Source organism: Vigna angularis, chromosome 5 (genome assembly GCF_016808095.1).
Source record: "Vigna angularis cultivar LongXiaoDou No.4 chromosome 5, ASM1680809v1, whole genome shotgun sequence".
In the NCBI taxonomy this organism is placed as follows: Eukaryota; Viridiplantae; Streptophyta; class Magnoliopsida; order Fabales; family Fabaceae; genus Vigna; species Vigna angularis.
In genome coordinates this window covers 21,474,389-21,493,742 of record NC_068974.1, presented here as the reverse complement: position 1 = coordinate 21,493,742, position 19,354 = coordinate 21,474,389, and the positions used below count along the sequence as shown (strand labels likewise).

The 19,354-nt window shown below is 35.1% G+C and overlaps 1 protein-coding gene across 1 annotated transcript; it reads right to left on the bottom strand.

Annotated features, from left to right (window-relative positions):
- Positions 1-13,288: 13,288 nt before the first annotated feature.
- On the bottom strand, positions 13,289-14,917 carry LOC108339648 (flavonol 3-O-glucosyltransferase UGT89B1). Its single transcript, XM_017576826.2, has one exon. The coding sequence runs from the start codon at positions 14,775-14,777 to the stop codon at positions 13,383-13,385; it is 1,395 nt and encodes a 464-aa protein (XP_017432315.1). The 5' UTR covers positions 14,778-14,917; the 3' UTR covers positions 13,289-13,382.
- Between the last annotated feature and the right edge of the window lie 4,437 nt (positions 14,918-19,354).

The following is a 19,354-nucleotide window of genomic DNA, read 5'->3' as shown; positions in this document are numbered from 1 at the left end:
TGAAAGTGTATAAGAATATGTTTGGGGAGATACGATATGAAGAATATTAGCCATCATACCAAGGCACAAAATTTTGGCCTCATCCAGCCACAAAAAGGAATGCAAAGGGTCGACCAAAATCATCCAGAATCAGGACTGAAATGGCCATCAGGAAATGAGCACACCCACGAAATTGCTCATACTGTCAAACCCTAGGCCACACAAGAAATCATTATCCTCACAATCCTAGCATTAGAGGGTCACATCCCATTATGGGGAATGATTAGTTAATTTCTAGTTTTAATATTCGATGTAGTCATAATGTCAACCGTGTTTCAAACTTTATTATACAATACAATTATGATATAATTAAAGAAAATGTTTCATTCACTAACGTCAACTACTTCGTCCTCTATTAAAGTTAATTATTGTGTCTTGAGTCAAAAAATGGATTGTGACGTTGAACTTTCTGTACAAATGGCCATTAGGCCCCTGGTAATTGATTACATGAACTCTGTAATCGATTACCAGGGGCCTGAGGGCCATTTGTACAGAAAGTTCAACGTCACTCCCCAGTTGGAACAACATCAATCACCATGATAATTTTTGGTCTGTTTTAGGTAAATTTTTCCATTTTTTGAGATGGGTGAGTGAGTTCAATGTGAATGAGTGGTGTTTAAGTGCAATGATGGTCCTATTATCCATTTTTTCATTTTTTGGACTTCACCTATCTTACTTCTATTACTCATATAGCCTTTTTCCTCCACATTGAAATGGAATAAGATGTTGTTCATGCACTCAAAATTGATGTTGTTCCCACATGAAATTGAACAGAGAAAGACGAGAGCTTCAACAAGAGAAAGGAGAGACCTTCAACCTTGAACGAGAGAAAGGACAAAGCTTGAACCCCAACATAGAGAGTGTGGAGAGAGAACCAGTTTTCATTTGTGAGAGAGAAAGAAAAGACAAAGCATAGTGGAGTGGAGAAAGTAGAGTGGAGTGAGGATGGTTTTTGGTTCAATAAAATAAAATGTGATTTGTGCTAAGTTAGAAAAAAAAATTAAAGCTAGAGTTCATGTAATCGATTAAACATATGGAAAAATGAAAAAAATGAAAAAGTGGTTAATAAGACTATCATTGCACTTAAACACCACTCATTCACATTGAGCTCACTCACCTATATCAAAAATAGAAAAATTGACCCAAAATAGACAAAAAACCATCATGGGGAGTGTTATTGTTCCAGTTGGGAAGTATAATTGAACTTTCTGTATAAATGGATCTTAAGCCCCTGGTAATCGATTACACGAACCCTATAATCGATTACATGAACCTTGTAATTGATTACTAAGGGCTTAAGGGCCCTTTGTATAGAAAGTTTAACGTGACTCTCCAACTGGAACAACAACACTCTCCATGATGGCTTTTGCTCTGTTTTTGTAAAAAAATTCCATTTTTTGATATGGGTGAGTTAGTCCATTGCTATTTGGTGTGTTTCTTGCACCAATTATGGCCATTGATTTCTTCAAAAAAAAAATGTTCATTTAAGTGGTTTACTCCAACTAAGGTAAGGTGCATGGCCATTATTCCCTTTTTGAAGGCATGATAAGGTTCAAAATATAAGTCAGAATTCGGTTTACTGGAAACCAAATTCCAATATACTTTTGTAAAAATGCTTAGAAAATAAAAGTCATTTGATTTTCTAAAAATTGAATTCTACCCTATGTTTATAAAAAAAAATTAAAATATAAGAATTTAGTTTCCAGAAACGAAATTCCAACTTAAGTTTTTCTCAAAAATAATACACAATAAATTCAAAATTTAATTTTTGAAAAAACTAATTCTAATCTAAGTATTAATTTTGTTACTTGTGTAAATTTAATGCATAGTGGTTATTTTAAATGGGAAAACGTTTTTTTAATAACTATATTTTGCTAACCTTTTGACAACATGAGGTGGCGGAACGAGATTGGTCCATTTTAAATGTTTTTCTAAAAGCAATAATGTTACATGGTGGACGTTTTCGGAAGAAAAAAGGGTTTCACGGTTTTATTTGAGAAGATCCCTATGCTTTGTATCTTCTTCCTCTCGCGAAAGCTCTTACTCTCTCTCCACCAAAGCTCTCACTCTATCTCCCTCATCTATCTGTCTCGCTTTTCCTTTCCCCATCGTTGACGAACTTGGTCCCATTACCATTCTCGCTTTTCTCTGTCGGCATTTTCCCCTCTCTTCCTCTTTCTCTTATTGTTTGTGTCGCGTTATTTTCCCTTTCTCTCTCGCGATTTGTCCTTGCTTTCTCATCCATCCATTGCAAGCTCGAAGGTAACCTCCCCTAACGTTGCTCCATCAGCTTTGTAGCATTCCACCTCTTTGCCTCTCTCGCGCTCTCCATCAACGAGTAAAGGTATCTCCTTTCTCTAAGGTTTGAACTTTGTTTGGTGAGAAAAGGGTTTTTTTTTTTTTGCATGGTTATTTTTATTTTGTGGATATTGGAGTTTGAGGGAAATGTAGTAACTGAGTTTGTTTGAAAAGTAAATGAAACGATTGATGAATAATTCATTATGAGATTTGTGTAGTTGAAAGTTAATTTCATATAACTAATTGAAAATTTATAGTGTCTTCTTTGGCAGTTAAGAAAGATTTGAGAATAAAATAGAATTTAAATTATTATTTTCATTGTGGTTATTATTATTTATTTGGTCATATTATTTTATTGTTTTGTTTTGTTTATAGATATTAGTTGGGGTAAAGTTTATCTCAACATGGCCTTTTCTTGGGGTAAGTTGTTGTCTATTGGTTTCTTGGGGTATTGAAATTATCAAATATGTTAGAAATCTTTGTATCTCTTAGTTGTTTATGCTTTTAGAAAATTATATTATCTTTTTAATTATTTTTCTATATTTACATATTTGGAATTTTTGCCTTTTTTATAGACTTTTGTAATAACTAATTTATTGGGAGCCTTGGTGATTGAGAACATTAGGTATTATGCTCATCAAACATATGATTTGTTGATGTTTGATAATAGATGTTTCAAATATAATTTGTTAATGTGATTAACTAGTTGGTGTGTTAAACTTATTTTAGTTTTTTAGCATTTTCCAGGCACAAAACCTGAGTTATTTTTTGGTATTTTGTTGAATAATTGAATTGTGGGATGATGTTCTCAAATATAATGAGAAAAGTATGCCTGATTACAGCTTATGGAAGAGTGCTCGGAGAAGACAACTGTAGGCGTGATGCGAATCCTCGAAGCTTCCTCTAGTGAGAAAGATGCAGCGGAAATGAAAAAAACTTGAACAAGAACAAGGAACAGAGGATTAAAATTGATAGAAACCCGAGAAGAAGAAGGAAGCCTATTTTGAACCGATTGATCGATGTAAATCAAAGTGTAATCGGTGGAAAAGGTTCCTAATGGTGAAAACAAGGTTTTAATCGGTGGAATCGAAGGAAAATGGTGAAAAGGAGAAGAAACCCTAACGGAGGGTTTATATCTATGAATGTTTCGGTGGAAAATGGAGGATAGAGGAAATGGAGATGATTCTGTGAGTGAAGAAGGCTTATCGTGATGATGAAAGGCTCTCGAGGAAGACGAACGCTCCCGCAGATGTCGAAGGTGAGAATGAAAATGGAGATTCTGCGAGTGAGAAACGCTCTCAGCGAGAGAAAATGTCGATGTGATGAAGTGAGAGCGCGAATCACAAATGACGATGTGGCGAGGAGTGATGGCATGTGCCACAAGGAAGAAACGTAGCTGTTGAGGCATGCCACGCAGAGGAAATGGATTGGTGGAGAAGTGACGTCGTGGAGGAAAGCAATTGGAAGCACAATGAAAAGTTAATGGAAAATGAGAAATGGAGGTAGTATGCTAGAAGGTGGCTAGAGGAAGTCCTTGGACTCTCTAGCCTTGACTCTCAAGGGAGAATTGTTTCTGGTTTCAGAAAACTCAATTCTCATTAATCTCAAAAGTTCATTACAAAGAGAGGAGCTATGTATTTATAGTAACCCATGTTCCTTGCAAGCTAATACACGTATACAATAAAATGTAAAAGTACTAAAAGAGAACACTGAAGAAGGTTCGTCAAGTAGGATTCCATCATATCCTCCCTTTTAAAAAAAGATTTATCCTCAAATCTGACAATAGCCTTATGAAGAAACTTCACACATCTTGGGAGCATGGCCATCTTGGACTGGCCTTATTCTTTTGTATCCATTTTTCTTCCTCCTAGATCAAAAACAAATCTACAATAGGCATCAAATTTATCTTTAATTAATATCAATCCAAGAAAGAAATTTTCTATAAAAACAAGGAAATAAAGACTTCTAATATTTTGTTTTGTAGTCTTTTGAATTTTTAGAAGTCCAAATTCATTTTTGTCTTGAGTTATTTGTTTTCTTAAAGATAACAATAACTCAAGATTTGAATTGCCATTTGAAAAAGTATGCATAAAATATGGAATGACAATTTGTTTAAAAGAGAATTTAATAGTTGAAGAATAAACAATTATTGGAAAAAAAGTAAAGAATTGGAAGCCTTCCTTTTAGGTTTCATAATTTTTGAAAGAATAGGATTTGCCTATAGCAATTTCTCCTTTTCTTGCTCTTCTCTCTTCTTTGCTTCTCTTTTCTTATCCTCTTCTCTCTTCTTTTCTTCTCTTTTCTTATCCTCTTCTTTTATCTCTTTTTTTCTTTCTTCCTCTTCTCTTCTCTCTTCTTCTTTTCTTCTCTCTTCCTCTTCTCTTTTCTTTTTTTTCTTCTCTCTCTCTTTTTTCTCTTTCTCTCTTCTCTTCTTCTCTCCTTTCTTCCTCTTCTTTTCTCTCAATCTCTCTTTCTCTTTTCTTATCCTCGATCTCTTTAAGTCTTGCCCCAAATTCTAGTTCTCTACGAAGAAAACCATGATCATTTAAACTCTCAAGAAATAATTTACCATCTTCAATGCAATCTCTAATTAATTTTAGGTTCCTTTTAATGCTTGAAGGCACAAACTTTCTTCTCATGCAAGCTTTTAATTCATATCAATCACGAATGGAGGACTTTCTACCTTTCCTAACATGATATTGTCTTTCATCCCACCACTCACTTGCATGCTCTTCTAACTTAAAGAGAATGCTAAGAACATAAATTCACTCTCTCTATAAAACCAAGGATTTATTTTATCAATTTCTTTTTCCCAAGCTAGGTATGTTAATGCACCTATGTCTTTACCAAAGAATGGAAGATTCCTAGCTTGATTAAACATTTCATCACAATTTTCTATCCAAGATGACCTAGACGACCTATAACAAGACATCTTTGTTTTTATAAGTTTTCTTAATCTAAAGGGTTAAAAGCTTCCACTTAGACAAGTCCCAGGTAAGAGAGGTGAGCTAAAGAGCTTCTTAAGTACCAAGTCTTGCCTTGCCAGAAATGTCTTGGGCTACTAACTAATTACCCCTTAAACTAAAATCACCTTTAAAATCAAAGGACACCACTCAAAAACAAACACAAACAATTAAACACTAAAAGACTATACTCCTCGGACTCTAATGTGGCAAGTCTTAGAGTTTAATCTCTTTTAGCCTATTCACCCCTAACTGTGCACACAATTCAAAAATTCAAGCAATCAAGAAAGTTGCCAAGAGTTGAAAGAGCACCAAGGACTCTTCCAAAGCACTTGGACTTTTTAAAAGGCCTTTTACAAAACAAGCTAAAGCTAACAGTAGGCTAACACAAGCCTATTACAAACAAATTGAAGAAAACAATTACAAAAGTAAACAATCCTATGCTACGGTCCTGTTCATCCTGCAAGAAAATCACGTGCCCAATCTGGCTTCTTGACAGCTTAGTCTTGGTTCAACTTTGTTGCTTCTGGAATCAATGCTTTTGAATCTCCAGGCCAGTATAATCCTACAATCACAAATCACAATTGGAATCAATGCACCTTATCTACACACAGATAGCAAGAGGAAATTACACAGGATAAAATATTCCTCCCTTTCTCTCGGATTGGTGTAGTTGGTGCAACAAAAGATCCTTGTTGCTCTTAATTAATGGTCTCAACTTATACTGCACAAACAATTCCAACTAAATCAACAGATCAAACAATTCTAATCCTAACGATTGCAGGCCATACAAAACAATTTAAGCATATAAGAAGCAATTTGAGATAAAAGAAACTCCCTTCAGTTCAGATGGCGACTATTGTTTGCTCAAGCTATACTCATGCTCATTCTAAACTAATCTCAACTTCTATTGTACACCCTGCACTGGTTCATTTATGCACACAAAATCAAACCCAAATCCAACAAATACAAATAGGAATGGACATTAACCAGATTCAAATATATGGAATTCAATCCTTAGACCAACTAATTAAACAACCACCCCAAGCTAATCATATCAATGGAGAAAGATTAACGTGATGCAATGTAGAAATTGGCAGTTAAAATAGTGTTGATGCAGAAATGAAGAAGCTCAAAACTAATTCAGAGCAGCATTTGCAATTCCTGATGCATTTACCAAGTTCCCATAGGTCTTATCAAATCAGAATCAACATTCATATTCAAAACAATTAATATACCAATGATTTCAGTAAACAACTTATAATCTAAAATGAATGCAACAAAATGCAATAATCAGATTCAATGCAAGAAAACTTTCTCTCTTGGTCCAATGGGTTGAATTCTAGCTTAATCAATCTCACTTTCATGCACAAGTAAATAGTCAGCAACACAGTTAAGTAACATTGATTCTCTCATACAAATGTGGGAAGGAATTGGGCTAAGTCAGCCTCACAAAACTCACAACACTCAAGGCTTCTCTTTAGAAATTTAAATCACACAAATGAAAGGTTTGGAAGGGTAGTTCTCCTTGGCAGTTCAAGGCTTGAGAGTCTTTCAGACCACCACCACCTAATATGCTACCCAACACACAAACCTTCTTTCAAATTCCAGAAACCAAAGTGTAACAGCTTCTCAATAAAGAAATGGCTAAGCTAAGGCAACGTGAGGATAGAACAGGACAACCATAAATAATATAAGCACCAGAAGACAGCAAAGCAGACAAACTCAAGACAAACTCTAGATCAGATTATAAAAATCATTAAAAGCTCAATTAGGAACAGCATATCAGAGTTCACATGTGATGGACAAAACCAGAGTTAGCAATCAAGACAAGCAAGAAACAAGACAATTTAATAAAGGAAATCACAACAAATAGATCCTAAGGAATAGAACTAGAACAAATTAGTAAAGCAAGAAAAAGGACTTAAGTTGAACCAATACTAATCAGATTTGATTTATAAATTGACATACCAAATTGTTTGACATCGTGCCTCATAGAAACTTGTTTTAGTTTTCATATTTTATGTTCTGAATTAGAGGCAGCTATTGTGAATTGTACTAAGTCCTTCAGCTCTTTTTTTTATAACTTGTAACAGTAGGATTAATCCTTAATTGCTTTAAATGTTATTGACTTACAACTCTTTCTACAATCCACAATAGACTAAGATCAATGCAGTTTACAAATTAACACTTTACTTGCATCAAATTAATGGTTCAACTTAATAAAAAGAAACACACAAAATTGGTTTCATTGATAACTTTTGACTCTAGCATCAAATTTCACTCTTAACCAAAACTGTAGAAATTGAACTTGAATAACAAAACAACAAACACAAATGACTCTTGAATATGATTGAACTAGAAGCTTAGCAATGAACTAATACCAAGCAGAACAAACACACACTCAAAACATTAACACAAACTTCAAAGAAAAACCAGTTCGATGTAGTTGGCCAAATCACAAATCTATTGATTAATCAATGTGCAACCGAGCTAGGCTGAGCCTTTCATTGCTCACTTGGTATGCACTTGTTACTGATTAGGTAGAAACCAAACAAAGCTATCATTAACTAGATTCAAGAACTTGAGATTCATTATCTCTACCACTGAAATCTGCCACCAAGCTCATTTATCCAAATGTCATAGCTTATATATGGTGAACAGAACTTACTCAGTGCAGGCAACTCAAATCAATCAAAAAACACAAGCAAATTCAACTGAAAACCAGACTTCATTTGCAATTAACACAAAAATTGAAAACTGATTTAAGCTTAATGCAATGGCCAATTCAGATCTATACTGCTGCCAAATAAACTTTCACCCGAGCTCTTAGTCATACTTTTCATGACTCATATGGTGTGCAGTTGTGAAGCAAACAACAAGACTCACTTCAGAATCAAGAATCATGAATTCAAGGCTCAAACTGGAAATTAAATGACAAAATAAACAAATAACATGACTAAGACATGACAGAAATGGATTTAGAAATTAAAAGACTCAAACCAAGACTTGCACCGAAATAAAATGAAATAATACTCAATATAATACTCAAAGGCACAGAACAAGCACACACAATTATAGAATCCTAAACATTGAGATTTGAATCTCAAACAGAGAAGACAAAATCAATAACTTGCACATTACATGAACACAAATTGAATCAGATCAAAAAGATAAAACTAAGAAAACAAGGAAAACAGAAAACGCGATACTAATCGAAACAACGCGAAAATGAACAAAAAAAATAAACACGACTCAGAATCAAATGAACAAAACATAATCAAGACAGAGATGTGAATCAAACTTAACTCAGAAATTGAAGGAAACTCAGAAGAGAGACGCGAAAGAGTAAATACAAAATCAAACAACAATGAGAAACTTATCTTTGAAGCGTGCTCGGCCTTGCTCTGATACCAACTGATGGAAGAGTGCTCGAAGAAGAAAACTGTAGGCGTGATGCGAATCCTCGAAGCTTGCTCCAGAGAGAAAGATGCAGTGGAAATGAAAAAAACTCGAAGAAGAACAAGGAACAAAGGATTAAAATTGATAGAAATCCTAGAAGAAGAAGGAAACCTATTTTGAATCGATAGATCGGTGTAAATCAAAGTGTAATTGGTGGAAAAGGTTTCAAATGGTGAAAACAAGGTTTTAATCGGTGGAATCGAAGGAAAATGGTGAAAAGGAGAAGAAACCCTAATGGAGGGTTTAGATCTATGAATGTTTCAGTGGATAATGGAGGATAGAGGAAATGGAGATGATTCTATGAGTGAAGAAGGCTTACCATGATGATGAAAGGCTCTCGAGAAAGACGAACGCTCCCACGGACGTCGAAGGCGAGAATGAAAATGGAGATTCTGCGAGTGAGAAATGCTCTCAGCGAGAGAAGATGTTGATGTGATGAAGTGAGAGCGCGAATCACAAATGACGATGTGGCGAGGAGTGATGACGCGTGCTGCAAGGAAGAAACGTAGTTGCCGAGGCGTGCCACGCAGAGGAAATGGATTGGTGGAGAAGTGACATCGTGGAGGAAAACAATTTGAAGCACAATGAAAAACTAATGGAAAATGAGAAATGAAGGTAGTGTGCTGGAAGGTGGCTAGAGGAAGTCCTTGGAATCTCTAGCCTTGACTCTCAAGGGAGAATTGTTTCTGGTTTCAAAAAACTCAATTCTCATTAATCTCAAAAGTTCATTACAAAGAGAGAAGCTGGGTATTTATAGTAACCAATGCTCCTTGCAAGGTAATACACGTATACAATAAAATGTAAAAATACTAAAAGAGAACACTGAAGAAGGTACGTCAGGCAGGATTTCATCAACAACAATGTAAGTATCAGTAACTTTGTTAAAATACTTGATGATTTTGGTATTGTGTTAATTTCTTAAAGTGGCTTGTGTTGATTTCAGGAGCAGTTGCAAGTATTTAGACAAAAATATGTATGGACTGGATTCTAGACAATGATAACGTGCAAAGACAACAAGTGCTGCAACACTTAGGATTTTAAAGGTTTTCAATTGTACCTTGATTAGTTACCTAGATTTTTACATTGTATGAGCCTTGTACATGTTTCTTGTATACAAAAGATTATGATTATAAATGTTGGGTAATATGTACTTATAATATATTATATGAATAAAATTTCAATTTTGATCTAATACCATACGTTTTCTCCCAGTTTTGTTCGACCATATATATTGAAACCTTTATTTGGTTATGAGTGTTTGGTACAAAAATTGATTCTTTAAGCGACCTTGATAGGCTTGAGTGTTGGTGCCTAAAAAAAAGATCCAATTCAATTGAATGATTTTGTCATGTTTTTTCCTTGGAAGAGGGAGTTCCCTCATCATTCAATTGGGTCTTTTATTCCAATTTTCATATGGATGAGTTAGTTTCATGGTCATAGGCGGTGTTTTTTGCACCAATGAACACATTAGACCATTGAATTGTTGAAAAAAAGGTCATTTATGTGCTTTCCTGTAAGCTAGATGAGATCCATCACATTTTTGCCATATATTCAATGGCCTAATGTGTTCATTGGTGCAGGGAACACACCCATTCACATGGAACTCAGTCACCCATTCACAAGAAATGAAAAAGTCACAAACTAGAGCAATAACCACCATGGGGAGTAGTGTTCATCTAGCTTGGGAGTACAATTGAAGTTTCTGTACAAATGGCCCTTTGGCCTCTAGTAATCGATTACAAGACCCCTATAATCGATTACCAGAGGCCAGAGAGCCATTTGTACAGAAACTTCAACTGTACTCCCTAGTTGGGAGAACTTGACTCCCCAGGGTTATTTTTGTGTCCTTATGGGTGATTTTTTGCATGGATGTCTCATGTTGCTGATCATTGATGGTGTCAAGTGCATCAAAGGACAATTACCCCACTCAATTATGGATAAAATAGTTCATATAGGTGTTTAAACCAAGGTAGGTGAAGTCCATATAAGTGTTTGGCTTATGCTAGTAGAATCACATCACACCTTAATTATACTACTATTTTACCTTGAATTATGGACATTTTATAAAGAAATAAAATAAATTAGAATAATATAAGAAACATGAGACAATAACTTGAAAGTAAACTCATTTAGGATGCTTAGAAAAACGTTGTTTTTGGGAAATTAACTGCATCTACTAAATTTGTCTAAAATTTATGAGTTAGTAATAATTTAAAAGATCTTTGAGTCTACATTCCAACAAAACAAGAATAAACTCATTTGGAGTTCGGTAGAGAAAGTTATGAGCAAAACAACCAACAAAGGTCAGAGGTGGCAGGAATATATAAAACGTTAACTTTAAGGAATTAACTGTACCTACTCAGATGTCCAAAAATTACAAATTAGTAGTAATTGGAAATATTTTTTAGTCTATTTTCTAATAAAAAATAATCACATCATTTGGAGGTCTGTGAAAAAAGTTATGATTAAAATAGTCAGTAAATGTCAAAGTTGACAACATGCTATCTTATACGTATATCTTTCCCTCTTGTTGACATATCTATTATTTGTTGAAAATGCCTTTTAAAATTTGTGCATTGTAACAACATTGGATGACATATTTCTTAATTAATAAAATGAAAAATTTTCCTATAAGACTCCGAGAAAGGGTGTCACAACAATGGTCATGCACCTCACCTGAGTTGAAGAAAACTACCTAAATGGACATTTTTTTTTTGAAGAAATCAATGGCCTAACCTCACTATTGGTGTAGGTAGGAAGCACACCCAATAACATTGAACTCACTCACCCATCTCAAAAAATGAAAAAATTCAACAAAAACAAAGCAATAACCACCATGGGGAGTAATGTTCATCTAGCTTAGGAGTACAATTGAAGTTTTTGTACAAATGGCCCTCTGGCCTCTAGTAATCAATTACAAGACCCTTGTAATCGATTATGAGAGGCAAAAGAGCCATTTGTACAGAAACTTCAACTGTACTCCCCAGTTAGGAGAACTTGACTCCCCAAGGTCATTTTTGTGTCCTTATGGGTTATTTTTTGCATGGATGCCTCATGTTGCACATCATTGATGGTGTCACGTGCATTAGAACACAATAGAGAAATAAAATAAAAAACATGAAACAATAACTTGTAAGTAAACTCGTTTGGGAAGCTTAGAAAATGTTGCTTTTGGGACAGCATAATCGATTACCACGACATGTGTTGGCTAAAAATGTTGTAGGACTTCTCCTACCTGCTAAAAACACCAAAATGAGGTTTTTCATCCACAATGAAGTGGGCAACAAGAAGCATGACCAACAAGTTTCATCCATTAAGAAAATTTTAAAAAGGTACCCTTAAGGACACAACAATGGTAAGGTACTTCACCTATGTTCGTCCAAACACTCATATGGGCTCTTTCCTTTTAAGTGCAATGTACTATGATCTTCTCTATGCAATAAACAACATAATTGATGATTAAAATCACTCATCAATTACTTCAATAGTTATTTGCACAAATTATCAGAATCATCAAGTCAAATCAATTTCTCCATATTTATTATAATTGTCAATATTACTTACAATCAATTTACATCTACAAAATGTTCATAAATCTTCTTCTATTCTTAATAAACATTGAATATAAACAATACTATTGTTTCAGACCAGTTCCTTTGTACAAAGTTCTTAGCGCACGACTCTTTAAACGTCTGCGTCCACCTTCCTTCATCCGCGTGGACATATTGCTTTAATTCATGGGAATGCTTTCCTTGCCTTCAAAGATAGTGTTGATGTTTGTTGCTTCATAAGGGGTACTTCCACCAAATTTGGTTTTGAATAAATGACGCACATTCAACTGCATGAAAAATAAAACAATAACGGCTGAACTCAAAATGGAAATGGATACATCCAAAGCAAATGAAAATGGAGTAAGGGGAAAGGAAAAAAAGGGAAATGGAAAATGGAAAACAGAAAATGAAAAAGGGAAAGAAAATACATTTTCATCGGAGCTTTCCATTGCTTCACCGGAATCTCACCAAATTGTCTCACCAGAAAATATGAAGCTTGCTTCATCAGAGAGAAAGAGTGAAAGGAGAGAAAACACACACACAAAAATGAAAACTAAAATGTACAATAGAGGGAAAATGAAAACTGAAAATGAGAAGAGACTTTCGGAAGCCAAATTCATTAACCTTACATGCTAACTTTAAAAAAAAAAGTTATTTTAGATGATCCAATAGTTTTTTGACACATATACGTTATTAAATTATTGTTAAAACTACGTTGTCACGATCCTTTTAAATGGGATCTTTGCTATGTGAGAAAAAAAAATCAACTAAAATGCACGTCACCTATGATAAAAGAAAAAGAAAATCATTTGATGGTACCTGCGATGACTTCGGTGAAATAAATAATCAGTTTGAAGTCTACCTAAGGCATACGAACCAACATCATCCTACTGGTATAACTTCACTTTTTTTTAATTTCGTCCTTAAAGGCACGACAATTATACTTTAATATTTGAATACCATCAAATGCACGAGTGACTCAACAAATTATAAGCTAATTACTTTATTTATTAAAATAAAATGCTGCGGATAATCTGAATAAATACTTAATTAATAGAAAAAGCAAGTTTTAAGCGGCGTTTTTCCCAAGGTGAACTTCGTTGAGAAGCTTCAACAAATCATCCAACTCCCTCTGCGAGCTACCACCACTCCTAACTGCCCGCAGCGCCGCGTCCCTCAACTCTTCAGCCCTCTCTCTCTCCTTCGTTTTCCCCAAAGCCTTCTGAATACTCTTCGCCAACTCCCTAGCCTCTGGAAGCTTCTCACCTTCAGCACCACGAATCGCCACACCCAATTCATCCACAAAGAGTCTCGCGTTTGGGTACTGATCGCCACCCGTCGGCCACGTCACCATCACCACCCCCGTAAGCAGTGCTTCCACCATCGAGTTCCATCCAGAGTGATTCAGAAACGCACCCACCGCGCGGTGATTCAGTATAATCATCTGCGGTGCCCACCCCTCTATAAAAAAACCCCTCCCCTTCACTCCCTCCCGATCCATGAACCCACATGCCGCCTTACCCTGTACCCGCCCTTGAGGGTCTGAAACCCTAACCGACAAAACAAAGTTTACCCCACTGAGTTCCAAAGCCTGTGCCAACACCTCCATCTGCGAACTCGTGAGAACCGCAAGGCTCCCGAAACACACATAGATAACCGAACATTCCTCGCGTGAGTCCAACCATTCAAGGAGTTCGCGTTGCGAAACGGTGCTGTTGCCTCCATGCTCAACCGGTTCCGCCGAACCGTTTTGAATCGGTATAACCGGGCCCACCGCCCAGACTCTTTTGTGTCCGAGTTCTTTCTTCATGTTGTCTATATAAACTTGTTCCGCCTCGGTGAAGGTGTTGAAAACGAAGCCCCAGGAGTCGATATTGAAGAGTGTGTTCTCTCGGTGAAGCTCCCATTCGAGTCCTCCTCTTTCGTTGTCAGTGTACAGGTGCGTGATCTGCCACCAAGGATAAACCGGGGAGTTGGGAAGGTTGGGAAAAGAAACGACGGAATTTGGGTCTTGGGGGTTGTGATTTTGCGGGGCGTCGCGCCATAGGGAATTGATGACGGCAAGACTGATGGCGCTGCAGGGGGAGAAAACGATGTGCGGCACGCCGAGGTCATCTCCGAGGAGGTGAGTCCAGCCGAGGAAGTAATCGGAGATAATGGCTGAAGGGGGAGTGGACTGGGTCTTAGCCCAGTCCACTATTAAGGGGTGGTGGTGGTGACGCATTGAGTTCATAAGGTCGGCCAGATCTTTCAAGTTGGGATTTGACAACTGGGGTTCGGGAAGGAGTAGGGTTTGGAGAAGAGGAGAAGGGTTGGTTGCGACCAAGGGATGGGTTTTTGGGGTGACGAGAATGGTGACTTTAACACCGCGAGAGAGAAGGACCTTGGCGAAGTCCAGGAGGGGGATCACGTGACCGGATGCTGGAAAGGGGTATGCCAGCACGTGAAGTGTTGCAGTAGACATGTTTGGACTTGTGTGAGTGTGAGTGTGAGTTTGGGAGACGATGATGGTTGGTTGAAATAGAATGAACAAAAGTGCAGAAATGTATATGGTGATTTAAAAAACACGTGTGCTAGAAATAAAATCGTAGTTCAACGAGAAACAGGTCAGCTGTGTAGACATTTAATGACACCATTACATTGACACCATACATTCATCACATTTAATTGTACAATTATACTGTCTTGAATATATGAACACTTTACACCATACATTTAATGACATTTAATTGTGCACTGACACTGTTTTGACTATTCGCCCACTAGACACCAGACATTTTAAGTGACTCTTATGAATGTGGTCCACTGAGACATCATGCTTTTTGTATAAATAGTTTTAAACTATTAGCCAAATTTATAAATAGTTAAAATTAAAGAAACAGTTACTTAGAAAATAAAATTGATAAAATAATTATATTAATTTGAAAAATATATTTAATTAAATAGTAAAATGTCTATCTAATCCTTCAACTACAATCCTTCTCTTCACTCTTGATGGTGATTGTTTATCTAATCTTTTCTACACTTCATCGTCTTCAATCTTTCGTTTTTAATATGACAAAACGTTGTAAAATGAAAAGAATTAACGTTGTTATTTAACTACATTCCTTGTGACCTATGGGCAACTAAAAATCTATGCATCAGGTTTGTTTGTGAGAGTAGATTTACATGAACGTAGTGTGGCATAGTCTCTGATAAAGTAGATATATAATAATAGATGAGGTAGTTGTGTATTTTGGTTGATCAATGTGGTGTTGATGAGCCCTGAATGATGCTTGATGCATCCATGCCTGGTGGAGTGAATGTCTCTCTCAAGATTGCCACCAACACTCCTAATCTATACCTACCACAATTATAGGATCTGTTCCATTTTCCCTTTACTTTTCTTTTATAGAGAAACATTTTTTTTAAACCAATGCTACCTCGACAAGAAATGGTAAACACTTTTGTGACCACCTCAAAAGATTCAAGTGTTCTGTCTAGTCTTGAAAGGGTGATCTAGCTGTTGTCTAGCACTGTGGCTTGCTGTCAAGTTATGATCCATTTACTATTTTATTGGAAAAAAACAAATCATGATTGGCTGAACATGTAAATCCAAATTGGTTGAATGGTTTAGCATGTTTTGAATTATAATCTGGCTTGTGTGTGTCAGTTTGACTATATTGTTGAATTAGAGTTGACGTATATGCTTTTGTTTTCTCTTTGCCTAATTGGTTGAGTGATAATTGCATGTGTTAAGTACTAGAATGAAAGGAAATGGGGTTTAACTCTGGCCACGTTGGTGTGAATTCGAAATGGAATATTTCCAGAAGCTGTTGGGTGCAGGTCTCCACGCTGTTTTTGGTCCCCACTAATCAATTTGCTTCTGTTTTCTTATTTTGTGTCTTAAAGATTTAATTTTATATGATTGTTGGAGTAATCCCAAGCCAATGATATCTACTGTTTTGGGTTAAATGATTAAGTTTGGAGTCTTTTCTTTGCTCCAAAATCACAAATACTACTTGTGGTTTGTGAAGAAAAATCTAGAATTTTGTTTGACTAGGAGGACTTACGTTTGAAATGAAAGGCAGTGGATGTTACTGGTTTACGTAAGTCGTAGTGCAGTGCTGTCATTAGTTGTTTAGAGAGGTAATTTTCTTTAGACCTTAAAATTGTTAAAAGTGTAGAATATTTTGTTGGCTAGTGGTTGTAATATATGTGGTTTGGTGTAGTTTCAATAGATATTATGATGTCTAAGTTTTGGAAATTCTCTGTTTCTTTTTAAACTGAGGAATAACTTGTTTCACACCAAATATTTGGTTCTCGTTAGGCTTAGTGCAGGGTCTATTTTCCTTTTGAATGTATTGTTGTTGGGGTGTTGTGTCAAAGTGTATGTTTTATATGATAATTAGAGTTGTCAATTTGACCTATGTTCCATCAATTAGTTTAATTCATTTTTGAAAAATTTTCTCTTAAAAAGTTCCTCAAGTAAAGATAAAAACATGCTCCAAACTCAAAACTCCTCTCAAATGGATCGAGTGAGGATTAAGGTGAGTATAGTTTCACTACAAAATTTTAATTAAATTTTAAAATCAATATCATCTATATATAAAATTATATATTTTATTAGATAGTTTAATATGTTTAATTTTATTATATTTAAATCAATATTTTTATATCATATTTATTTATTATATAATTAAATAAAATATATAATAACACTTCATATATTTTTTGAGTTTCATATATTAAATAAAATATATATTTTTATATCATACTCGTATAAAAATATTTATGTATGAAATAATACTTCATATATATTTATTATATACCACTATACGACCACGTCAAATATTTAATAATTTTATTAATTGTTAACTTTTGTAAAAAGAAACTGAGTTATATCGCTTCTAACATATTTTGTAACTAAATATAGTCTTTGTCAAAAACAAAATTCACGTTAAATAAATAAAATAACTTTTCTTTATTTTAATTAGGTTTTACCTTCTTTAAAATTAAATAAACATTTTAAAATATATAAATGACTTATTTAATTAATAAGAAATTATTTTTTTCTTCTTAGGGTGTCTCTTACTAGTGCCGTCAAAATGGATTGAAACCCGTGAGTTAACCCGGTTCACCACAGGTTTTTAGCTCATCACGGGTTTGAGCCGGGTTGGGTTGGAAAAAAATGTGAAAATTTTGATGCAAGCCAATTTTGACCCGGCTCGCTAAGAACCCGGCTCACCCGGGTTGAACCCGTGGTGAGCCGGGTTGGCTCACCAACGCACCTAATTTTTTATTTTTGAAATTAGATTAATTAAATTAATTATTCAAAATGCACAACCTTTACTTTGCAGCAGAGCTTTTCGTGCTGCGTTGTGCTGTTGTTTATCCAAAAGTTTTCCTCTGCTATATATTTTTGTTAACGGTTATATATGTGTAGTTTCTTGATCAAACGATTGTGTATGTCTTATTAAACTAAATTGGCAAAATTTTATGCTTGATAGCTTAAAATATATAACAATAGAGTTCTTTTGTTTCATTTTCTTTTATATCATCGGTCCAATTATTACTGTTTCAATTTGATCGATCAAAGTAAATGTTATAAGAATCTCGGAAAAAGAGGGTGAAAAAGAGTTAAGTGAGTCAATGAGCCAACTCGTTTAACCCACCAACCCGTGATGGGTCGGGTCGGGTTCAAATTTTTTCGGCTCGCTAATAAATGAGTCGGGTTGGTTTGACTCACTAAGTGGCCAACCCGTGGTGGGTCGGGTTGGGTCGGGCCGGATTACCCGTTTTGACAGCTCTATCTCTCACAAATACCTCCAATTAAAATATTTTTTTGAATATAATAAATTTCTATTAATTTTTAAATAAGTATAAATTTAAATATTGTCTTCGTATCTAAAATTTTTTATGTAAACTAATTGTAAAATTACTTTATTAAAACATAAAATTAACTTTTGTTGATGATGAAATATTTTACTAAAAATAACTATACATATTATTCCAAATGTTTTAAAGAATATTCCTATTCTTTACACCTCGTTTTCTAAATAGTGAATTCATTAAACATATTAACTTTCCCGTGTTAAATGCTATAAAAAAAACTTGAAGAGTTACAATATATATATATATATATATATATATATATATATATATATATATATATGGAAATTATACTTAAATGAAATTATATTGAATTGTTCAGGTGTAACATCCCAAAATATATAGTATAAACTATATAAAAGAGTAGTCTACATTATAATATAATAGAACAATTAAAGACTTGTAGATAAAGAGTTAATCCTACAGTCATCCAAAAATGGCTATAAAATTTAAAACTTTATATACAATAGAGTATTTCAAAACTACACAAAACAAAATAGATAGCCTGGCTAGACTATACAACTGAGTCATCACCCTCCAAGACCTGCTCCAAAGGCACCTCATCTACCTCTACTCACATCCAATGGATGATCATTGCAAAATGAAACACAATACATACAAGATACAAACACAAGCAGAAGGGTGAGCTAGATATACAAAGATCATACTTATTACAATAACACACATACATGCTTAATTCAAGTAAACTGAATCACACATCATACCATGTTATACTTTAAACTTGACTCGTCCGGACTTAGAATGATTGTCGAACTATGGCGGGTCATGCACTCGTGGTGACATCTACTGCTTTGCAAAGCCATTGCCAATGGGTTTCACCCTACCACACTCACGAGGTTAGTCTGTTCCACGCCTTGGAGCATACTGAAAGCCTCCAAGACTAAGACCTCCTACTACTCCTCACGACATGGATCAATCCTCTCTACATGAGAATGAAAGACCATTGGAGTTTCAGGATAACCCCCATGACTGAGCTCCTGCATTCAATCTAAACATACTCGATTCTCAACAAGAGAATTCACTTCGAATCACAACATAGGGCACCACCATGTATCCTCTCCTTGAGGATCATGGAATTACGTCCGTTAACCATACTTTCACTTTAAACACCATTCATATCTCTTATATTCATATACTTTTAATTTAGCA